At 42.8% G+C, this 24,553-nt stretch overlaps 1 protein-coding gene across 4 annotated transcripts in view; it reads right to left on the bottom strand.

The window, feature by feature from the left end:
• The window catches only part of WDR7 (WD repeat domain 7), a 354,748-nt gene that overhangs the window by 263,962 nt on the left and 66,233 nt on the right, over positions 1-24,553 (bottom strand). For all 4 annotated transcript variants that reach the window (XM_027526250.1, XM_027526251.1, XM_027526252.1 and 1 more), the window contains exons 13-14: positions 23,054-23,249; positions 15,325-15,539 (exon numbers count right to left, since the gene is read on the bottom strand). In XM_027526250.1, the coding sequence (XP_027382051.1) occupies positions 15,325-15,539; positions 23,054-23,249 (411 nt within the window). The remainder of the gene's footprint in view (positions 1-15,324; positions 15,540-23,053; positions 23,250-24,553) is intronic.

Below are 24,553 nucleotides of genomic sequence, written 5' to 3'. Positions count from 1 at the left end.
ACATGAACCACTCGACATCTCCAGCATTAATTCTTCCATCTCCTAAATAAAAGAAAGACTACTTACTTCAGAGAGCTGTTGTCAACAGCTAATAGATAAAAACAAGCAGTGTTTCTCTTGCTAGGAAAACAGAGATAATAAAATCCAGCTTATTTTATTCAATATTACAAATACATATGTTAAAGACGCATGTGAAAAGTTTAAATCACTAAAGGAAAGAAACTGTGTTTTAAGGAAAGAAACTGTGTTTGAAGGGCTTCTATTTTGTATACAAAACTCAACACATTTGTGAAAGAATGGAAATATAATTGAGATTCTGGGTAACTGACGTGTAAGAGAAAAGACCGGACTAAATGCTAACGAAATGAAAAGGAAAAAAGAAAACCTCTCTAATTGCTCCTGGGTCACTGTGGCGAGGAATCTGATTTCAGAAAGACTCACACACGTCGACTCTCACGCCTGTGCTCAGCCATGTCCAGCTTTTTGCGACCCCATGGACTATAGCCTATAAGGTTCCTCTGTCCATGGGATTCTACAGGCAAGAACACCGGAGTGGGCTGCCATGCCTCCTCCAGGGCATCTTCCCGACATAGGGATGGAACCTGCGTCTCCTGCATCGACAGTCGGATTCTTTACCACGGCGCCACCTAGGCGTCTACCCTCTTCTCCCACCAGTGGTCTCAGCACACGCTGCAGTCTCTGGCCCGATCACTGCCCTGCCCACATCTGCACGCGCCACTTTCTATGCCTGGGATGTTCCTGCACACGCTTCTTCCAGATGTCAAGCCTCTAGGCACGCGACCCTTCAGAAAAAACTTCCCAGCCCCTTCTTGGGCTCTGTCGCACCCGGCTCCCATGGTCTAGACGAAAGCTCAGCCCAGTGAACGGCCCGGTGCCCCCCATACTGGAGCAGGAACTCCTCAGGGCCGGGGTCTGTGGGGTGTAGGCGTGACTAACACCCTTTACACTGTTCTCATCTGGGGCCCTCTCAGCGTCTGAGCTCAATACTGGCCGAATGAATGCAATCAATCAATCAATCAATCAGGAGTATCAAACAAGTGTGCACTGAATACCTACTGAGATCAATGTTTGCAAACACGTTGCTCATTTAACTTCATTACAACATTACACCACCACCACCACCACACACACACACACACACACACACACACACACACACACTTTAAAGCTAAAAACAAACGGAAGCTAAGAGGTTGTCAGTCACACTGGTTTGGCAGCTTGTCAGCAGTCAGGATGGGGCAGGAAGCTCAGGCCCTCCTGTACCTACTTGACCTTTTATTCTAGACATCAAGAGGTTCTCAGTGTCCCTTCTGCAGAGCCTGGGGAGATGGAAGCTGGGAGATGAGGGAAGAGGTGAAGACACCCGACATTAATCAACCTTCAGGCAGTGGCCTGCTCACTGTAACGCAGCGAGCACTGCTGCGCGCTGGAAACACAGAAAAAGCAAATGGTCCTTTGAGGAGCTTAGAAAGCGGTGGATCTCAGCCACGGGCGGCTTCCCCCATAGCCCCAAAGGACACTGGCAACGTCCGCAGACATCTTCGTGAGTCACAGTCTGGAGAGGGTGCTGGTGGCGTGCGGTGGGCGGAGGCCGGGGCGCCAAGAAACACGCTGCACTGCAAGGGCCGTCCCCAGAAGAGAGCACTACAAGCCCAAACGCCAGCAGCGCTAACGTGGAGAAGCCCCGATAGAAGCACAGCGCGTAAACAACCACAGCTGCTGCTTCCTGTACCGGCACACGAGAGTAAGTACCGGGCCAGACACGCACGCCCAGCGCCAAGGCATCTGAGAAGGCTCAGCGGACTGCCCAACTCAGCGGCATCGCCTGCAAACCTTCAGCACCTTTGCGGAAGTAGTGGTCGTCAAATCGAGGCTCCCGAGATGAGTGGGAGTAGCCGGGCGCGGGCCTTGGTGGGGGTGGGCGACGGAACAAGGCCGCTCCGCACGCTGCGGAGAGCGGAGACAGCTGACCCCGAAAAACTCGGAGGCTGGGGGCGTCCACCCATCCGAGCAGTCAAAGCTCCGCGTGTAATTTAGTCAGCCCTCTATAACCACGGTTCCTCTTATCCACAAATTCAACCGCTCCTGGATTGGAGTGCTGTGGTGTTTACCATTAAAAAAAGGTTCCAAGTGGACCCGCACAGCTCAAACCCCTGTTGGTGGGTCAACTGTACTACATTTACTGAAATGTAAGTGAAAAGATTGAGAACCAATTTACATCAGTCTGTGAAAACCTAGCATCCTGCTTTATGACCATGAATCCCCTCCTCTGTCTTTGTCCTACCCCCTGCCCTAAACCCATCCACTCCCAGAGAAAGCGTGACTTTAACCAAGGCTGATTGCTGCTAGGGGACTGAGGTGTGACTGTGATTAAGAAAAACAGGTATCTTGACACAAACTAAGAAGAGAGAGATACGTGGAAGAAGAATGGACAGATCTCTGAATGCACAGGCCTCCTTGCAGACCACCGCGATCAGGCGGGTGATATCACAATAAAGGGAGTCACGTGAATTGCTTAGTTTCCTGGTGCAGCTGCACGTTACGTTTAAACCGCACTGTAAGTATAACAGCATTATATCTAAAAGCTGTACCTACCAAATTCAAAACACTTTATTGCTAAACAAAATTGAAAAAAAAAAAAAAAAAAAACCTGTTAACCATCACCTGAGCTCTCAGGAAGTCGTCATCTATTTGACGGTGGAGGGTCTGCCTCGATGCTCACGGTCACTGACCTTACCAAGGTGATGGCTGCTGAAGCTGGGGTGACTCTGACGATTTTTAAAAATAAGAAAACGACACAGTTTGCTGCATCGATGGACTCGTCCTGTCATTAACGATCCCTCTCTACCGGGTAACACGGTTTGACAGCATTTTACCCACAGAACTTCTTTCAAAATAGGAAGGCAATCTTCTCCAAACTCTGCTGCTGCTTTATCAACGTAGTGTATGTCACAGTTTAAATCCTTTGTTGTCATTTCAAAAACCTTCCAACATTTTCACCAGCAGTAGATTTCATCTGCAGAAACCACTCCTCATCTGCGCAAGGTTCATCACGAGGAGGCAGCAGCTCGCTCACATCTTTAGGCTCCATTCCTAACTCTCGCTCTGCTGGCATTTCCACCACATCTGCAGTTCCTCCCTCCACTGAGGTCTAGAACCCCTCAAAGGCATCCTTGAGGGCTGGAGTCGACTTCTTCCAAGTTCCTATGAAGGTTGATATTTTGAGCTCTTCTCGTGAATCACAGACGTTCTAAGGCATCTAGAAAGTGAAGTCTTTTCAGAGGTTTTCAATTTACTCTGCCCAGATCCATCAGAGGAAGCACCAAACATGCCAAATATAACAGCTACAGCCTCACAAAAAGCATTTCTTAAGTAAGAAGACTTACAAGTTGCAATTACCCCCTGGGTCCATGAGCTGCAGAACAGGTGCGGTGCAGCAGGCATGAAACAGCGTGGCTCTCATTGTGCATCTCCAGCAGCGCTTGAGGCAGCCACCAGGCGCACTGGCAACCGGCAGTCGGATTCTGAAAGGCACCTTTTTACTCTGGGCCTCAGTTGTTGTCTCAGTCAGTTCAGTTCAGTCGCTCAGTCGTGTCCGACTGTTTGCGACCCCAGGGGCTGCAGCACGCCAGGCCTCCCTGTCCATCACCATCTTTCGGAGCTTGCTGAAACTCACATCCATTGAGTCAGCGATGCCATCCAACCATCTCATCCTCTGTTGTCCTTTCTCCTCCTGCCTTCAATCTTTCCCAGCATCAGGGTCTTTTCTAATGAGTCAGCTCTTCGCATCAGGTGGCCAAACTACCATCTCAATGCTGGGTTTAAAATACTCAGTAAACCGTGATGTAAATGGATGTGCTTTGTTGTTCCATTCACAGAGCACAGGCAGAGGAGATTCTCCCTGTTTCTTAAGGGCCCTAGGGTTTTCAGGATGATAAATGAGCACTGGCTCCACTCCGAGTCACTGGCTGCATTGGCCCCTATTGAGACAGTCAGTCTGTCTTTGGGCACTTCTGTAGCCAGGCCCTAAGTTCTTCTCTCCAGCTATGAAAGTCCTAGGTGGCATCTTCCTCCAGAAGAAGGCTGTTTCGTCTGTGCTGGAAATCCGCTGGTCACGGTGGCCACCTTCACTAGAGGTCGGGGCTGGATCTTCCGGGGAAGTTCTGCAGCTTCTCCACCAGCACGTTCACTTTCATGTCACAGAGACGGCGTCTTCCCTTAAAACTCAGGTTCAGAAAATGAAGTTTTCCTCCCCCGGGTCAAAGCCAACTGCCTTCCCTCTGCCTTGAAAATCTGCCGTCTTCCCATCCCACATGGAATCCAGCGTCACAGGCTGTCTCCCCCCGATCCTGATCACGAACCTGCCTCTCTCCCCTGGCTCTGTACCCTGAATCCACAGTCAAACCTGTTTCCAAGACTGCATTCCCCTCTGGCTATTCTCTTTCTCCTCCCTTTATCCTGCAAACTTTTCAAAAGTGTTCTGCACTTGGCTATGTCTATTTCCACACTTCCCATTCAGTCCTTTAAGTGAACTTAAAGTTGCTCAGTCGTGTCCAACTCTGTGCGACCCCATGGACTATAGCCCTCCAGACTCCTCTGTCCATGGGATTCTCCAGGCCAGAATACTGGAGTGGGTAGCCATTCCCTTCTCCAGGGGATCTTCCTGACCCAGGAATCAAACCAGGGTCTCCTGCCTTGCATACAGATTCTTCACCATCTGAGCCACCAGGGAAGCCCATTTACTCCTGAATACACCGCAATCCAGCTTCTGGCCCACACATCTTGGGAGGACAGTTCTGGAAAAGGTCACTAGTGACCTCACGGACACACACATCTCAGTCCTTCTAACGGTCATCACTGACTGTGTTTGACACAGTTGATCGCTCTGCCCATCCGGAAATGCCCGACTCCCTGTCTGCAAGTCCACATTCCTCCAGGTTCTCCTCTCACCCCCTGCTCTCCACGTTTCCTCTCCTCCCCTTCAGGTCGGGATTTTGAGTCTCTCTCAGCCCATCTGCTCTCTCTGAGGGACCTTGTCCACTTCGCAGTGGGCCCGGGCGATTCCTCCACCTGGATACCCGCCACCACACCCTCCCTCGAGTTCTCCCCACCCCGCATCATACACAAAGCATCTGCATCAGCCCCGCAAAACCTGAGCCTACATTCACCCTCACACCGGGCAGAGCCACTTCTAGTCAATCTACCAGTAAGAAACCTGAGTTACCCTCCCTTACCCATTCTGCCTAACAAATCACGTGTGCTGTGCTTAGTCGCTCAGTCCTGTCCGACTCTTTGCGACCCCATGGACTGTAGCCCGCCAGGCTCCTCTGTCCATGGAATTCTCCGGGCAGGAATACTGGAGTGGGCGGATTCTTTACCAGCTGAGCCACCAGGGAAGCCCAAGAATACTGAAGTGGGTAGCCGTTCCCTTCTCTAGGGGATCTTCCTGACCCAGGAATCAAACCGGGGTTTCCTGCATTTGCGTGTGGATTGTTTACCAGCTGAGCCACCAGGGAAGCCCAACAGATCAATAGGTCCTGCCAAACCCAGCTCACAAACCATCCTTCAATTAATACTCTCCCCTATGTATCCTCAGATCTGATGTAGGTACTGGCTTTCACAAGAAGTTCTTTTTGAGGGAAGGATTCTAACGCTACTTCTTTTTTAGTTTGAAAGCTACTGAGGTAAGAGAGAGTGCTTTAGGGCTTGCCAGGTACACGCAGATGGCTCGCCTGCCCCCACCGCCCGTGTGTCTTCGGCTGGCCCCCAGCTCCACTGAGCACACGGGTCAGTCCCCACTGCCCTCCCTGCAGCTGCCAGCCGCCACCCACCCACACCCTCCACCTGACGATGCTCCACTCATTTTTCAGCGCCCCCTCCCCCAAGAAGGCCGTCCTGGTCTCGTCAGCCTAGGCCAGGCGTCTGCAGCACTTTGCGGGGCTCCTTGGCCATCTCACTGCTGCATCGCACTGCATTTATCTGTCTGTATTTCCCGAGGGTGAATGTCATGTCTTATTCATTTGGGCTCTCGAGGGCCTAAAAGAGTACCTAAGGGCCAATGAAAGTTTCCTGAACTACACTGATTCAATTATTTTCTAACAGAGGCTACAAAAGTCAAGAACTTTGAAAATATGTTGTGTGGTCTAATAAAGAGCAGATTTCCCAATCATATTAGACAGGAAGAAACTATTTCTTACCCAAAGAACTAACATATTGATTTTTAGTCATGAATCTTTACACTTCTATCAAATTACTTCAAAATACCTTTGTCGTCGTTTAATCACTCAGTCGCATCTGACTCTTTGCGACCTCATGGACTGTAGCCCGCCAGGCTTTTCTGTCCATGGGATTTCCCAGGCAAGAATACAGGAGTGAGCTGCCATTTCCTTCTCCAGGGGATCTTCCCAACCCAGGGATCAAACCTGGGTCTCCTGCATTGCAGGCAGACTCTTTAACACTGAGCCACGAGGGAAGCCCAAAAAGAAAGTATGTGTCCTTTAAATTCAAAACCACACTGGTATCTTACCAGTGTGAACCAGAAAAAATATATTCACATATATGCTTCATCTAGTTCAAATAATACACAGGTAAGATTTTAAATGTTTAGTATGATTTCTCTTTAACTAATTCATGTCACTGAATTTTATACTTAATATCAAGACTATCAGACTGAAGGGGATTCTGGGAAGATCACAGCAGTGACACCAGCGTAGTTACTGGGTTTTTCCAAACCCCCCATAAAACAGACAGAGCAACTGGATGGCATAACTGAAACCCACTGAGGACATTTTCAGCAGAACTAAGTGATGAAGGACACCCATAAATTCCAAAATCCAAGTGGACGGGAAAGGCCAGCAACAGCTACAAAGCCACCTGGTGTCAGGCACGCTGTAGGAAGGAGGGAAGAGGGAAGCAGGAGTGCACTTGAGAGCTCTGCCAAAAAAACCCTGTAAGAGCCAACAGATATTCGTCTGAAAAATAAGTCTGGAAAGAGCAGATGAACCTGGGAGAGCCTCACCTACCTCAACGGCAAGTGAACACGGGAGTCCACAGTTGTGAGAAACGTGAGGTCCTTGCAACACTGATGCCTCAGGGCTCCCTGGTAGGAAAGGATGCCCCGGTAATGAGAAAGTGCTAAGAACGTAATCAAAATGGACAGGTAATTAAAAAAGAAAAGTAAGGCAAAGAACAGTGGTGGAAACGGTCAGAAAGCAAGTCACCATCTTACTGAACCACGTCAAACAACAGAAGGAGTCCTTGAAGCTAAAAATGCTGCCTGAATTAATCACTAAAAAATCCAGGAAAAATCATCCCACAAATAATACTCCAAAAGGTACTGAGCTCAAATTATTGCAGGCCAAGAGAGAATAAGATCGGGACTTCCCTGGTGAGCCAGTGGCTAGGATTCCATGCTTCCACTGCAGGGGGCACACGGTTGACCCCTGGTCAGGGAACTAAGACCGTGCATGCCACATGGCATGGCCAAAAAAATAAAATAAAGCTACTATTAGGGAGAGAGAGACAATAAGAGCAAGAAAACAGACATGTTTAAGAAGCAGACTGAAACAAATGTGCTATTTCAAAACAAGCTAGAGAACATTTTTAAAATGATACTCACTATGAAAGAACACCACAGATAAGAATTAGAAAAATCAGAAATGAAATGACTGAATTCAAGAAAGAATTAAAAATAAAACATCACTTTGACAAAGAAACCTAAACAGAAAGAAACACGAGAATAAATAAACACAACTGATCACACCTAAGAGAAGCAGAAGGTGGAGAGTAAAAACATACTAAGAATCAGAAAGAAAAGGCTTCTCCTTTCTGGGAGGTAAGCTGTTGGTCAGCACGCCTGAGAGGAGACTTGGGGTGGGCAGGAAATTGTCTACATGAAGGGGGAGCTGAGCAAATCAATACACTGAAAGTTCTGGGTGAGGCTTCTCACAGGTGAGAGGAGAGTTGTAACAGGCCAAGGCGGGGGGCCTGGAACAAGCACTGTTGTATCTGCTTAGAACTGGAGGTCATGGGGTTAGCCCAAGGTATTTCATATATTTAGGAAGACAGAAATACTGAAAAGATACCTTTGTTTGCATCACTGTATATGCCTTGTAAACATACTGTCCAGCTCTGTTTTCTGAGAGGGACTGGATGCAATGTCATCGCAGGAGCCATGAGCGTACAGGTTCGGTTTCTAATTATTATCCTCCACTAAGGGGAAGCACCGGTCACGCAGGCACTGAATAAATCTTCTCCTACAGTGAGACACTCACTCCCTTGTTCCCTTAAGGTTCAGCTGCTTAGCTAGGTCTCCCTAACTTTATTTATTAACAATTAGACAGTAATTAGTGTAATATAAAAATTTTACCTTAATAACCACTTAGAAGAACCCAAAGCTGAACTCATATATAAGTAAATAATAAATATACAATTAACATATTCATATTTTCTGTTAAGATATTCATTAAAGTTTGGGGACAGAATGTTAAGCATGTTTAATTGATTCTCCAAAGGTCAGATATATCATAAGAATTTTTCTAAGGCTGAAAACAGTTCATCAGAAAGGCCTGGTATCTGTACATAATGTCATTTGACTTGTCCCTGTCTGTACTGGACAAGTGCCCTTTTCACAATGAATCATAAAGTCAATTCGATCAGTACAAATTTTTTTTGTTTTACAGAATGAATTCTGCAAGCAAAAGACACAGAGTATGTTCTCAGTAGGTTATATTTGACTTCTAAATCCCATTCTATGGCCTAGTTACACAGAATACAAAGCTACTGACCTTTGCAAATATAGCCCATTCATTTTTTCAGGGTTTTGACAACAGAGAGAGACATGCAGAGAGAGACAACAGAGAAATGCAAGGTAAAAGATAAATCATTCTGGCCACTTTTCAATTTCTTAAACTTCATTCTTTTTCAACATAAATAGGGTGATTCTGATTGATACAATGCCTAAGATGTGAAAAGTGAAAGTGAAGTTGCTCAGTCGTGTCTGACTCTTTGCAACCCCACGGGCTGTAGCCTACCTTGCGCTTCCATCCATGAGATTTTCCAGGCAAGAGTACTGGAGTGGGTTGCCATTTCCTTCTCTAGCCTAAGATGTAAGGAGGCCCAATAAAAAGTTACACAGAGTAGGCCTATGAAATGAATTCCATGGCCACAAGGGTTTTCTAGCTTCACGGATAAAATTCTACTGGCCCAAGGCATCCATCAAGATCGCCTCACCAAGAACCAGTGTCTGACAAATGCTTTATGGGAAAACTTGTCAAAAAAATCACCAGATATGCCCAGACGTGCTTCTTGACATATTCATTTATGCATTCTTCAAATATCACTACACGCCAGTTACGGCCTCCTATTTATTTATATCGTACAAGTCCTCTAACTCCTAACCCAGCAGAGCACCTGTTCTGAGTTGAATGACGGATTAAAAAAAAAAAGAAGATGAGACTACCTTCAAGGGATTATTACCACTTCCTTTTTTTTTTTTTTTTTTAATAAATATCACTCTTCTTCCACTGAAAATGCTGCTGCTGAAAATAACTTGTTATATTCACCTCCCTCTTTTCATCATTACAGATTGTAAGGGAAGAGTTTTTCAGAAGGGTGAACTCTTCAACTCTATTCTCAGCACCATGTCCTCTTCCACGGCCCCACCGATAACTCCCTCCACCAGCAAAAGGGTCAGTGAGCTCCCAAAGCATAAACTCTGATCTTAACCCTGCAACCACCGACAAAGCTAACTCTACTCTCTTCTTTTCCTCTAACAGCAAACTTCTTCCACGCACTGCACCTCCACTTGATCTCATGCTCATTCCTAACTCATTGTATCCTGACTTCTGACCCAATTATCTCTACCAAAACAGCTCTTAATGATGAGCAATGACTTTATTAATTATTAACTCCATATGCTCTTTTTTATTCCACAGTCTTGGTGTTATTTCAATTCTCTAATATACTGTTAACCTTTACTTCCTTTACAAGAATTTGCTTTCAATTACATGTGTAACCTAGATCACTGGAGGTTACCTGTCCAAGGTCACCAAAAGGCAGGAAATGACTGAGATGCAACTGGAACAGAGATACATCTGTCATCTGAACTTGGCCTCTAAACCACTCCTCTGTTCTGCTTTTCAAAAATGAAGCAAAGGTCATTCAACAGGGGAACTATATCCACGACCTTGATAGAATAATGCCATCTTCAGATGCAAGGGTCAGCAAACTATGACCCAGGGCCAAATTCAGCCCATTGTCTATTTTCGTTAATAAAATTTTATTGGGAGCCAGCCCCATTCATCCATTTACATAGGGTCTATACCTTTTTTTTGGTTTCCCTGGTGGCTCAGATGGTAAAGGATCTGCCTGCAATGCAGGGCACACAGGTTTGACTCCTGAGTCAGGAAGACCCCTGGGAGATGGGAATGGTTACCCACTCCAGTATTCTTGTCTGGAGAATCCCATGGACAGAGGAGCCTGGTTGGCTACAGTTCACAGGGTCTCAAACAGTCAGACACAACTGAGCGACTAAGCACGCACGCACGCACAGCTCCTTTAATGCCACTATTACGGCAGTTGAATCACTTTGACATAAGTCATATAGGCCACAAAGCCTAATTTTTTTTTCACTATATACCCTTTACAGAAAAAAATTTGTCAAGCTATGTTCTATCCAAATGTCCTTTAGGTTCATCATTGGAAAATTTGAGGATAATAACTAAAGCACCAGGCTCTTTTCTAAGCGCTCAGCTCTCCACATCCGGTGCCAAAGTACTGGAGTTTCAGCTTCAGCATCTGTCCTTCCAGTGAACATCCAGGACTGATTTCCTTGAGGATGGACTGGTTGGATCTCCTTGCAGTCCAAGGGACTCTCAAGAGTCTTCTCCAACACCACAGTTTGAAAGCATCAATTCTTCGGTGCTCAGCTTTCTTCACAATCCAACTCTCACATCCATACATGACTACTGGAAAAACCATAGCTTTGACTAGATGGACGCTTGCTGGCAAAGTAATGTTTCTGCTTCTGAATATGCTATCTAGGTTGGTCATAACTTTCCTTCCAAGGAGTAAGCGTCTTTTAGTTTCATGGCTGCATTCACCATCTGCAGTGATTTTGGAGCCCAAATAAATAAAGTCTCTCACTGTTTCCATTGTTTCCCCATCTATTTGCCATGAAGTGATGGGACCAGATGCCATGATCTTACTTCTCTGAATGTTGAGTTTTAAGACAGCTTTTTCACTCTCCTCTTTCACTTTCATCAAGAGGCTCTTCAGTTCTTCACTTTCCGCCATAAGGGTGGTGTCATCTGCATATCTGAGGTTACTGTCATTTCTCCCGGCAATCTTGATTCCAGCTTGTGTTTCTTCCAGTCCAGCGTTTCTCATGATGTACTCTGCATATAAGTTAAATAAACAGGGTGACAGTATACAGCCTTGACATATTCCTTTTCCTATTTGGAACCAGTCTGTTGTTCCATGTCCAGTTCTAACTGTTGCTTCCTGACCTGCATACAAATTTCTCAAGAGTCAGGTCAGGTGGTCTGGTATTGCCATCTCGTGAAGAATTTTCCACAGTTTATTGTGATCCACACAGTCAAAGGCTTTGGCATAGTCAATAAAGCAGACATAGGAGTTTTTCTGGAACTCTCTTGCTTTTTCCATGATCCAGCAGATGGATGTTGGCAATTTGATCTCTGGTTCCTCTGCCTTTTCTAAAACCAGATTGAACATCTGGAAATTCACAGTTTACATATTGCTGAAGCCTGGCTTGGAGAATTTTGAGCATTACTTTGCTAGCGTGTGGAATGAATACAATCATGCGGTAGTTTGAACATTCTTCGGCATTGCCTTTCTCAGGAACTGGAATGAAAACTGACCTTTTCCAGTCCTGTGGCCACTGCTGAGTTTTCTAGATTTGCTGGCATATTGAGTGCAGCACTTTTACAGCATCATCTTTTAGGATTTGAAATAGCTCAACTGGAATTCCATCACCTCCACTAGCTTTGTTCATAGTGATGTTTCCTAAGGCCCACCTGACTTCGCATTCCAGGATGTCTGGCTCTAGGTGAGTGATCACACCATCGTGATTATCTGGGTCATGAAGATCTTTGTTGTACAGTTCTTCTGTGTATTCTTGCCACCTCTTAATATCTTCTGCTTCTGGTAGGTCCATACCATTTCTGTCCTTTATTGTGCCCATCTTTGCATGAAATGTTTCCTTGGTATCTCTAATTTTCTTGAAGAGAGCTCTAGTCTTTCCCATTCTGCTGTTTTCCTCTATTTCTTTGCACTGATCACTGAGAAAGGCTTTCTTATCTCTCCTTGCTGTTCTTTGAACTCTGCATTCAGATGGGTATATCTCTCCTTTTCTCCTTTGCTTTTGGCTTCCCTTCTTTTCTCAGCTATTTGTAAGGCCTCCTCAGACAGCCATTCTGCCTTTTTGCATTTCTTTTCCATGGGGATAGTCTTGATCCCTGTCTCCTGTACAATGTCATGAACCTCCGTCCATAGTTCATCAGGCACTCTGTCTGTCAGATCTAATCCCTTGAATCTATTTGTCACTTCCATCACTGTAAGGGATTTGATTTAGGTCATACCTGAATGGTCTGGCAGTTTTCCCTACTTTCTGCAATTTAAGTCTGAATTTGGCGATAAGGAGTTCCTGATCTAAGCCACAGTCAGCTCCCAGTCTTGCTTTTGCTGACTGTATAGAACTTCTCCATATTTGGCTGCAAAGAATATAATCAATCTGATTTCAGTATTGACCATTTGGTGACGCCCATGTGTAGAGTCGTCTCTTGTGTTGTTAAGAGTGTGTTTGCTATGACCAGTGCGTTCTCTTGGCAAACTCTATTAGCCTTTGCCCTGATTCATTTTGTACTCCAAGGCCAAATTTGCCTGTTACTCCAGGTGTTTCTTGACTTCCTACTTTTGCATTCCAGCCCCCTATAATGAAAAGGACATCTTTTTGGGGTGTTAGTTCTAGAAGGTCTTGTAGGTCTTCATAGAACCGTTCTACTTCAGCTTCTTCAGCATTAATGGTCAGGGAATAGACTTGGATTACTATGATATTGAATAGTTTGCCTTGGAAATGAACAGAGATCATTCTGTCATTTTTGAGATTGCATCCAAGTACTGCATTCAATACAGTAATAAAGGATAATTCTACTTATCACCTTCTTGCTCCTCCAGTGAAAGAAGGAAAAAAAAAAATCACAGGACGGTAAATTCTCTATCTTTGCCCGTAAAGCTGTATATGTCAGGCAAAATTAACCTAATTAACAATATAAAATATTTGTTACTTCCAAATAGCCCAATTGCCAGCACTAACCAGGAGAAAACTGGATACTTTCTATAGAGTATTCCCATTGAGGTTTTACTTTCCATTGAGACCCATGAAAAAAAAAAAAATCCCATTTCCTAGAGCAAGTCATGTACCACTGAGCGGCTCTTAGTTACGTTGTTTTTTTTTTTTTCCTTAACTTTGGGTGGGCTCTATTTCTCTGGAGGTTTGAAAGCCATCCAGCAAATGGCTCTTTAAATATTCCCCTCAGGAGAAGCCTCTAAGTCAACATGAGAAGATAGTTAGAGAAATCCCTAATGGTCCGGCCAACATACATTTTTCATAAAGTGATTATCCTCCTGCAGCCTTGGCTTCCTAAGCCTTTCCCCCCTTCTATAATTGTTTTCCTTGTAGGCCAGGCAACAATTACCACTGCTACAAGGCTGAGGAGGTTCACGAGCAATATATTTTACAATACGTAAGTGTAGTGTCTCTGATATCTGGTGCTTTTATCACTAATTGCCCTATAAAATGCGCTATTAAAACAGGGACAAACAAGACTGTAAAAAATCACATAATGGACCATGACCACTTACAAAAGCCATTCATAAATGTTACTGTACCCCTTATTCCCCTTCAATTTTCTAGTCATATCATTATTTTTCCCAAGTTTGACTCCTAGGGGCTATCAAGCAGAAAAAGAATATATCTGGGAATTGCCAAACTCACACACTTGCCACTGGGATGTACTGTTTAATAAGTTTGCTTAATATCAGAATTATACAGAACATCAGACAATGTGCCATGAACATTGAATTCCTAGGGAATATCCACATGATCTCCTGAAAGAAATTATAGGAACAAGTGCATTTCAGCCTGTTTTCTATTCTACAGAGCATGGGACAGAAAGCATGAAAAAAAAAAAACCACAGAAGGATTTCACAATTCTAGTCTATGAAACATACAATATAACAAAGAAAATAAAACATTAATATCTTGAGGAAAGACAGAATGATCAACTATTTCTGCCAATTACTAGAGGATACAGGTCAGTGGAGCTGCCTGTAGTAAATATTTCCTATGTCATTAGCACTCACTAATTCATGGGCAAATTTTCAAATTTGTATACAATCCTTTCAACCCCTTTGTTATTTATGGACACATCTAATCATTTAAAAAGTAGGAATCAGGAATAAAAGAGAATGAAAATAAAAGTATTTGGTGACTCATTCATAATTCTAATGAATTCTTAGATGGAACTAGGAATTTTAAGTGTGATTCAGAGAAAACACTGGGATGGTCTCTAGGTTTCATTTAGCCATTTACCAGAGACAAACTAGTTCTAATAATACCCAGAACACAAATACCACAAAGGAAATAGTAGCTAGTGTCTAAAAAACTAATGGTAAGTAGCCAATTAATGAACTGGGGTTGACTCTTCTTCTTTTAGTAAGACAATTTTCTGTTAACTAAAGTAACTGGTGGGTTGATTTTAACTCTCAGGAACGAAAGTGTGGTTGAGTTTGGGTCTCACAGAAAAATGCCAGCACCTGTGCAATCTCACCATACCTAGTCTCACATATTTTCTTAAATCTTGTAAATGGCCTAACATTAGTAAAATCAGAGCCTATTTTTAAAACAAATGATAAGCCACAATTGTTCTAAGTTGTTACTTTTTTCTCCTGAAGATATCACTAGTGTTAAACCTTCCAACAGGAAGACTCTGAGAAAGTTAAGAAGATGGATTATACACAAACTGTTCATTCTAATTTCAGAAACTGAAGTCACTCAAGTCTGTAGCAATCATTTTAAAATAGTTTGAATGGTAAGAACAAGTTACTTTTTCAAAATGCAAAATACTTGAAACACTCCAAAACTGTGTTGGATAAACCTGCTTAAAAATCAGAAGCTTAGTATTCATCAGTGTCATCTCCCCAAAATGCTTCCCTAAGACGTGTCAAAGCTGTGTCATTAAATGAAGCTGAATGGGGACACGTGAGCCCCCATATAAAACTTACTTTGTCAGATGCCTCAGAAGCCAAGAGGTTAGTGGCAAGAGTCTGCAGCTTGTGATGGGCCATGTTCTTCAGAGCAGCAAGGCTGCGGCGCGTCATGGCTTGTTTGAGGTTGATCGCCGGGTGGCTCAGCGAGTCAACAGCAGCAGGGGCTGCTTCATCACAGGCATTCAGGATCTCCACAGCCGTGATCCCCATCACACACCGGTCCAGCGCTCCTGGGAGACACGGACGTGCACAGTCACTACACGACTCTGGATGACTAACGTCCATTTTTTAAGAAAGGAAAAACGCACGGACATTTTTTAACGTAGGGATATGTTTTATCAGTGCCTGCCAGAAACATTTTCTTATCCTTCCTTCCTCTAATGATCTCCCATGTAGCATTACCTGCATCCTTTCCTCTCCCTTAAGACCCCTACAGAAGAAAAGCTCAGTAAACTTGAAAACGCAGAATAGAAACTATAAAATTAAACACAGGAAAAATAATATCAAAAATGAAAATACAATCCTCAAGCTCTGGGCAATTTCAAGTATCCTAATAGGCACATAATCGGAGTCTCCAAACAGAGAAAAGAGAGGGGAGGATCAAAAACATAGTTGAATAAATAATGGCCAAAACCTACCAAATTTGTTGAGAACTATATACCCATAGATTCAAGTATAACAAACCCTCAGCACAAGAAATACATAGAAAACTACAACTAAACAGCTCAAAATCAATAATAAAGAGAAAATTTTCTAAGAAGTCACAAAAAATAGATATATACATAGAGAAACAAAGATAAGGTTTATAGCAAATTTTTCACTGGAAATAATACAAGCAAGATAGTGGAATACTGAAAGGAATAAACAAAAAACTGTCAACATAGAATTCTATACCCAGAAAGAAATATCTTCAAAATGATGGTGAAATAAAGTTTTTCAGATATACAGAAGATGAAAGAATCACTCACAGACCTGCACCACAAGAAAAATATTAGGCAAAAGGAAAGTCCTTCAAGATAGAAATCTGGATCTATATAAAGCAATGCTACAAGAAATGCTAACTGCTTGGGGAAAAAAGGAAAGCTTTGTTTTTGTATTCGTTTCCTTAAAAGAGGGCTTCCCTGATAGCTCAGATGGTAAAGAATCCACCTGCAATGCAGAAGACTCCGGTTTGATTCCTGGGTTGGGAAGATCTGCTGGAGAAGGGATAGGCTACCCACTCCAGTATTCTTGGGCTTTCCTGGTGGTGCAGCTGGTGAAGAATCCATCTGCAGTGCAGGAGACCTGGGTTCAATCCCTGGGTTGGGAAGATACCCTGGAGAAGGGAAAGGCTACCCACTCCAGTATTCTGGCCTGGAAAATTCCATGGACTCTATAGTCCATGGGGTTGCAAACGGTTGGACACGACTGAGCAACTTTCACTTTCACTATTCCTTAAAAGATAATATACTGCTTAAATGAATAAGCAAATAGAAAGAAATAATGTTCCAAATGAATGAAAATCATGAGCAACAATATGCATGATATAAAAGACAAGAAATAGTGCATAGTGACCCAATTATTCTTGGTTAGAACTATTCTTCACACAGAGCAACCAGTCTGTATGAAAGAACAGTAGGAGATAAGAAAAGGTAGATGCGTACCACGCTGAGGAGGGTCTTGTCTTAAAGGATATGTGAACTAAAATTGCTTATGTTTTTGTCTTTAAGACAGTGGCATGAATCAAGTGTGGTTGTTATTGTTTTATTTCCTATAGTTAATCTGCCAGGAAAGTACAGGACGGACTAGAAGGTAGAAACAGAAGACAGAGAAACCAATCAAGACAGCATTAAAGTGAAAGCGAAAGCTGCTCAGTTGTGTCCAACTCTTTGTGACCCTATGGACTATACAGTCCATGGAATTCCCAAGGCCAGAATACTGGAGTGCGTAGCCTTTCCCTTCTCCAGGGGATCTTCCCAACCCAAGGGATTGAACCCAGGTCTCCCTCATTGCAGGTGGATTCCTCACCAGCTGAGCCACAAGGGAAGCACAAGAATACTGAAGTGGGTAGAATATCCTTTCTTCAGGGCATCTTCCCAACCCAGGAATCGAACTGGGGTCTCCTACATTGCAAGCAGATTCTTTACCAACTGAACTATCAGGGAAGCCAAAGATAGCATGGGTGTTAAAAAATATAGCCTGATATAAAAATAGTACACTATAAAGAAAAAAGGCAGGTGATGGCTACCTAATGGGAAGGACGTAGTAATTAATTATACAGAGGACTCACAGGGAGGAAGGTTGAACAGAGAGTCATACTTTCACTCTAATAACCTCTTCCTTCAAAATTTCAGAGTGAATCCAAAAGGGAAATAAGAAACTTCGCTTGACTAGAAAAGTACTGTTTTTTTCCTTAACCATTTCATCCTTTGTGTCTCTGCCTATCCTATCTTACAGTGGTTGCTTGTTTGTTTGGTTTTAATTTTCGGCCATGCCATGCAGGATGTGGGATCTTATAATAGTTCTGTTTTTCGACCAGGGATCAAACCCATGCCCCCTACATTGGGAGTTTGAATTCTTAACTACTGGGCCATCATGGAAGTCCTTATCTTATTTTTGTAATAGAATAAAAACAAAAATACAGAAGATACAGAAAAGTCAATGATGTGAAACAGAAACATAAAATCAGATCTCTATTGTATTATATCCTGGAGGCAAAAGGTCAAATATGTGAAGAAAATACTTGGAGAAGGCAGTGGCACCCCACTCCAGTACTCTTGCCTGGAGAATCCCATGGACGCAGGAGCCTGGTGGGCTGCAGTCCACGGGGTCGCTAAGAGTCGGACACCACTGAGCAACTTCACTTTCACTTTCCACTTGCATGCACTGGAGAAGGAAATGGCAGCCCACTCCAGTGTTCTTGCCTGGAGAATCCCAGGGATGGGGGAGCCTGGTGGGCTGCCATCTATGGGGTCGCACAGAGTCAGACACGACTGAAGCGACTTAGCAGCAGCAGCAGCAAACTCTTTACTAACAACAAAAGATAGGACTGAAGTACCACCTCCTGATTCTCTTTGGTAATTTTAATAACAAGGCAAAACCATCAATTTAAATAAATCAAAATAAATGTTTTTGGATATCCATGCTTTATATATGTTGTGCCAGTAGCCATATTAGTTCATATTCTATTTTATTGGATACTTAAGTTTTAAAAAAATGATTCAAACACATATTTCATGAAGTTATTGCAAAAACAGGAATATTTCAGAAAACTTGAAGGGACAGGAATAAAAAAAAGAAAAAAGGTAACAGAACGAAGTAAACTGGTAAGACTTCATACACTAATTTCTAATATTTGGCAATCACTGCTGGTGTTTGCAACTGTACAAGAAAAACTGACAACCGTCCCTCCAGGAATAGGCATATGATGAATCACTTTCATTATGAAGCAAACATGATAAAAAGTGCGGATAACAATGGTGTCAGGCTCGGTAATGGTCAGATAAGAAGAACAACTTGCAGCAACAGTCACTACCTGAAGCATGCCACTATCTCCCCACAGAAAGGATGCTGACCTTGTCAGAGGCCTGTGGGAACACCATCACATGCTTACTGGGAACATCAGGTGTGCAGAATAAGGACCTGATCCCTACAGAATGCTCCATGAAGCAGCAGCCACCATCTAGGTCGGTGACCCACCTTTTTTAATAAGTTCGTAAGTAGGAGTCAAGATGTTGAGCTGGCCAAATCTTGTTGCTGGTTGTTACACTAACTTTCTAACTACTCAGAGTTGTGAAGGAATAATCATTTCCATGGCTTCTAGTGGGTAGCCATTCCCTTCTACGGGGCATCTTTCCAACCCAGGGATTGAACCCAGGTCTCCCGCATTGCAGGCAGATTCTTTACTGTCTAAGCCATCAGGGAAACCCCCTATTAAGCACTATTGCATATAATTAACGGAGAAGGCAATGGCAACCCACCCCAGTACTCTTGCCTGGAAAATCCCATGGACACAGGAGCCTGCTGGGCTACAGTCCATGGGGTCGCGAAGAGTCAGACACCACTGAGCGACTTCACTTTCACTATTCACCTTCATGTACTGGAGAAGGAAATGGCAACCCACTCCAGTGTTCTTGCCTGGAGAATCCCAGGGACGGGGGAGCCTGGTGGGCTGCCATCTATGGGGTCACACAGAGTCAGACACGACTGAAGCGACTTAGCAGCAGCATATGATTAAGAGGATAAATAAAAGAACAAAAATTTTGGACCTCTCTCTCTCTAAGTTTTGTATTACTAGCTTTAACTTCATTTCATAAGGAAATGAACACTGAAAATAAAAACTACCCATTTGAGGAGAAAAATAACCAAAATGCTCCATGAAATTATAAAGTTAAGACATTTTTAAGTGCTGTTAAGCTAGAAGCATCAGTGTAATTCAAAATGGCAAACAGAAAATTGCACAAAATGCCTGAGTAGTTTTCATGTAATATGATTTCATCTGTAAAAATACATTCCCAAAACATGAAGTAGAGGCAAAAAGTATCTCCTCAGAGTTTAAACACATTTCATACATTAAGCCTGGGCCGAATCTGATTTATTTTTGCTTCATTTTTTATTTATTTAATTAATAAATAATGTCAATACCTTCAGGATGTGCCTTCCTGGCTCCCCAGGGACCTTTATATCACTAGCTAAAACCTGAACAGCAAAGATGGAAAAAGAGCGTACACTCCCTATTATGGTTGAAGTCCAAAATTTATTCTGCTTCCCTAGCTTTATCTTGATTTAAGAACGCCATATTGACTGATTGTTTATCAAAATCCTCCTGAAGGTCAGAAGATAATTGGTCAACTGCAATATTATGTACTGGGCTTAATTATAGTAAACCGGTTATAAAAATAACATCCTCGGTACACATACAGTCAGGAGCTATTTGTCATTTCCTACTAGGGAAACTACTGGAAAAGTAATTCCATCTTCCAGTAAGGTCTCATTTGTAAAGACTTTCACATTCTTTGTAAATATCCTTCAAGTATCTGAAGTATTCAAGTATCATATATTTCAGCATCTACGAAATTCAGAAAAATTATATTCTTTATCATATTAATGTTTAAAGTTCTAGACAAGTTTAACATACTCTTGTATTTACAATATATCAATTGTTTATATATGCAGTATTTTAAAATAATGTTTTATAATTATCAGCACTATAACTGTCTTTAATATTAATTCTCAAAAAAAATTTTCTTAATAAAGGTAAATCATATCCCCAAGGCCAACAAAGTAACAAGTTAAGCATGTTTGTTAAATAACAATAATAGGAAATATACACATATGCAAGGACACACACAAAATACACACACATACATGGATGTGACTTCCTGTACCTACGGCACACCAGGTACATATTATGTCATTTTATTCTCTCAGGAACACCATAAAATGGGAGCTATGATTATCTTCATTTTGCTGCTAAGTCACTTCAGTCGTGTCCGACTCTGTGCGACCCCATAGACGGCAGCCCACCAGGCTCCCCTGTCCCTGGGATTCTCCAGGCAAGAACACTGGAGTGGGTTGCCATTTCCTCCTCCAATGCATGAAAGTGAAAAGTCAAAGTGAAGTCGCTCAGTCGTGTCCGACTCTTAGCAACCCCATGGACTGAAGCCCACCAGGCTCCTCCATCCATGGGATTTTCCAGCAAGAGTACTGGAGTGGGGTGCCATTGCCTTCTCCGTATCTTCATTTTACAGATGAGTAAATTGAGAGACTTGCCATAGATCACAGTGCTGCCAAATGGTTGATCTTAAATTCACACCGAGTCTGACTCCAGCAAAAAAGTTAAAGTGTTAGTTGCTCAGTCATGTCTGACTCTTTGGGACTCCATGGACTGTAGCTTGCCAGGCTTCTCAGTCCATGGGATTCTCCAGGCAAGAATACTGGAATGGATAGTTATTCTGTACTCCAGGGAATTTTCCCAACCCAGCGATCGAACCTGGGTCTCCTGCATTGCAGGCAGCTTCTTCACTGTCTGAGCCACCAGGGAATCCCAGAGCCCAAGACAAACTCTGTATATAGTTAACCTTAAACAGCACAGGTTTGAACTTTGCAGATCCACATACACATGGATTTCTTTTCTTGGTAGTGAATACTACAGTACTACATAATCCTTGGTCATTTGAATCCAAGAATGGAGAACCACAGATATGAAGAAAACACGGGAATGGAGGGCCAACTTTTAAGTTATACACAGATTTTCAACTATGAAGAAGGTGGGGTCCTCAACCCCCATGTTGTTCAAGGGTCAACTGTATCTGGTTTGTAGCATGAACCAAATCAGCGAACATGAAACAGTGCTGCTCAGCAGATAGGGTGCAACAGAAAGGAACACAAAACAGGATACAAAATTACATACTATGACAGCAAATCCATTTTTTAAAGACGACAGCAAATCCATTTTTTAAAGTGTAGCAATGAGACTAGAGAGAAACACGTCCACATTCCCCAGTGAACAATGGTGAACTTGAGTTCATCTTTCTTTTCTAATGCCTTTGTACTCTCTTGAGCTTCCCTGTGGCTCAGCTGGTAAAGAATCCACCTGCAAGGCGGGAGCCCTGGGTTCGATCCCTGGGTCAGGCAGACCCCCTGGAGAAGGGAAGGGCTCCCACTCCAGTGTTCTAGCAAAGAGTCAGACATGACTGAGCGACTTTCACCTTCACTTGGTGCTCTCAAAATTTGACAAAAACTAAGAACCTGTTTTACAATCAGGCCAAAAAAAAAAAAAAATGTTAAATGCCAAAGTAAAGAAGTCTGACACTCTTCAAGAACACTTCCTTTTGTCAAAACTGCTTGTGCACTATCAGAGAGAACCAGGACTGCAAATGAAGGATAAGTGAAGATTATGGCTACTTGCTCCAAAAAGACCTGTGAGCTCTCCCTCTTATACCACCGTCCAAGCCAGAAATATACACATAGTCCGATTTCAAACAGGAATATTTAAGAAAACAAAAAACAGTTTCAGAGAGAAAAAGGAAAAAATAGTAGAAATATTACATGGCACATACGTTCTTTAGGGACATAAAGAAAGGTTTAACTCACTGATAGATGACTTAGGATAGTAAAAGTAGAATAAAGTGTGTTTTTAAAAACCCAAACTAATAAACATGTAGTTACATACTTAAAAATTTCCAAGGAAAAACGCTAAGTTTCTGTATGTAAACTTTATATGTCATGGCCTATATTTTTAAGCTAAACATTATCTGCAGCATCTTATGCCACATACGTAAAATATCTGAACCCTGAAATTTTACATGTTCCCTCGAGAACTTAAAACTTTTCATTATCTCCTCCAATTAAAGGTCCTGTATTATTTTTCTGCTGTTCAAATGAAAGAGAATTCTTTTTCCATTGTTTCTGAACTAGAGGCAAAAATGATTCTTTAATCTTACAATTTGCCTCATGAATTATATAGAAATCACTTAGCTATCTAGTGTCTGATATCTGTCCTAAGTTGAATATTGTCATCAACCACATTTCTCTAAAGATCAGTGAAATACTCTACAAGTATCTGAGAGAGTACAACAAATATTTTAGAGGACATCTAAATATTTTTTTTGTTGATAATTATAAGAACACTTAGAAAAAGCAGTGATGAGAAACACAAGTAGCAACCTTTTGACATTTCAGGGGTTTTTCCTCAGACAAAAGATTTTTCATTTCTAGGATGCCGAATATACGCATTTAACTTCCTATTCTCATCTTTTCTTACCAGTATCCATTTGCCAGACATACACGGAGCCGTCTGAACATCCCACCACCAGGTAATCGTCAGAAGGCCTCCACTTGATAACTTGAATGGGGAAAAGATGACGGGACGCCAGCATAATGCATTTTTTCTCGCGCAAACTTAGAAGTCCGACTGAGTGGTCACTGGCTACAGAACAGATGCAGTGCTGCACTCTTGCCTGAAAGGAAAAATAAATCTCAATCACATCTAGATTAAATTCGGAATAACATGGATCTGGTCCTCAGTAAAATCAAAATTAGTTACACATTCACCGCTGTCAAAAACACGAACCACAACACCAGAATGTGTCGAAAATTTTCTTCTTTTATATTACATCTAAAACGCCCAGTTCAATCATCACAACACTTTGAAAAAGACTATATTAAAACGAGTTTTAAAAAGGAAAAGACACCTAGGAAAAGCTGCTGCTCAAATCTGAAGATGACCTTACTAAAATGATTGCTATATACGAACAGACAGAGCTGGAGAGAAATTGACCTGTTATGACGTGTTCTCTTTCCCTGTCTGAACTTCCCTTTGTGAGCAGCTGGAGCTGCGCTCTGCAGCGCTTCTGTCTGTGACTCTGTCTTTTAGACCCATGCTCTTCCCTGCTCCTTTGCTCAAAAACAATACCCTCATGCTCCCTCTGCCACAATCATTTCTGAAGAGCCGCCATTTGTATTATCTGTAGGTGTGCTTCACAGCTTCCGCCTAGAACCTCAGCAGGCACACACGGCCTCAACTAACATACAAAAGCTCAGTAAACAGCCTGCTCTGTATTTCCTGCTCATCCCTGCTTTGTGCCCTTCCATCCCTTTTTAGAACAAGATGGAATATGATATAAACAATCAAAGACGGTAAAGATTTTCAGTGGCTACAGAGAACTGAATCCACAATGGAGAAAATTAAACATTAGTCTTTGTATGTCTGAAAGACCATGTATAAGCAACTTAAAGCTTTGTAGTGAATTATTCGATTGTGCTTCCGGTTCACATCAAGGTGAACCCATATGAAAATAGCCATCTGAAACTCATTACTGTGGCTATTTATTGAGGAGGAGAGCTAAGGCGCTATATGTTAAGACATATGATCCCTGCTACAGGCTTCCCTTGTGGCTCAGCTGGTAAAGAATCCGCCTGCAATGTGGGTGAGACCTGGGTTCGAATCCTGGGTTGGAAGATCCCCTGGAGAAGGGAAAGGCTACCCACTCCAGTATTCTGGCCTGGAGAATTCCATGGACTGTATAGTCCATGGGGTCGCAAAGAGTCAGACACGACTGAGAGACTTTCACTTTCAACTTCATCCCTTCTATGGGATCCAGAGGAGAAATTTCTCAAAGCTCATTCTGCTGCGCTTTGCCTGAGCAGACTTTTTTGGCTAAAGAACAGTATCTCCCTCATTGGGAAATGTTGACATGTTATCAGATGAGAAAAAGCAGGAGGCAGGGGCAGGGGGTGACCAGACATGCATGGGAAACACAAG

This window comes from Bos indicus x Bos taurus, chromosome 24 (assembly GCF_003369695.1).
Source record: "Bos indicus x Bos taurus breed Angus x Brahman F1 hybrid chromosome 24, Bos_hybrid_MaternalHap_v2.0, whole genome shotgun sequence".
NCBI lineage: Eukaryota > Metazoa > Chordata > Mammalia > Artiodactyla > Bovidae > Bos > Bos indicus x Bos taurus.
This window is presented reverse-complemented; position numbering and strand designations above follow the sequence as displayed.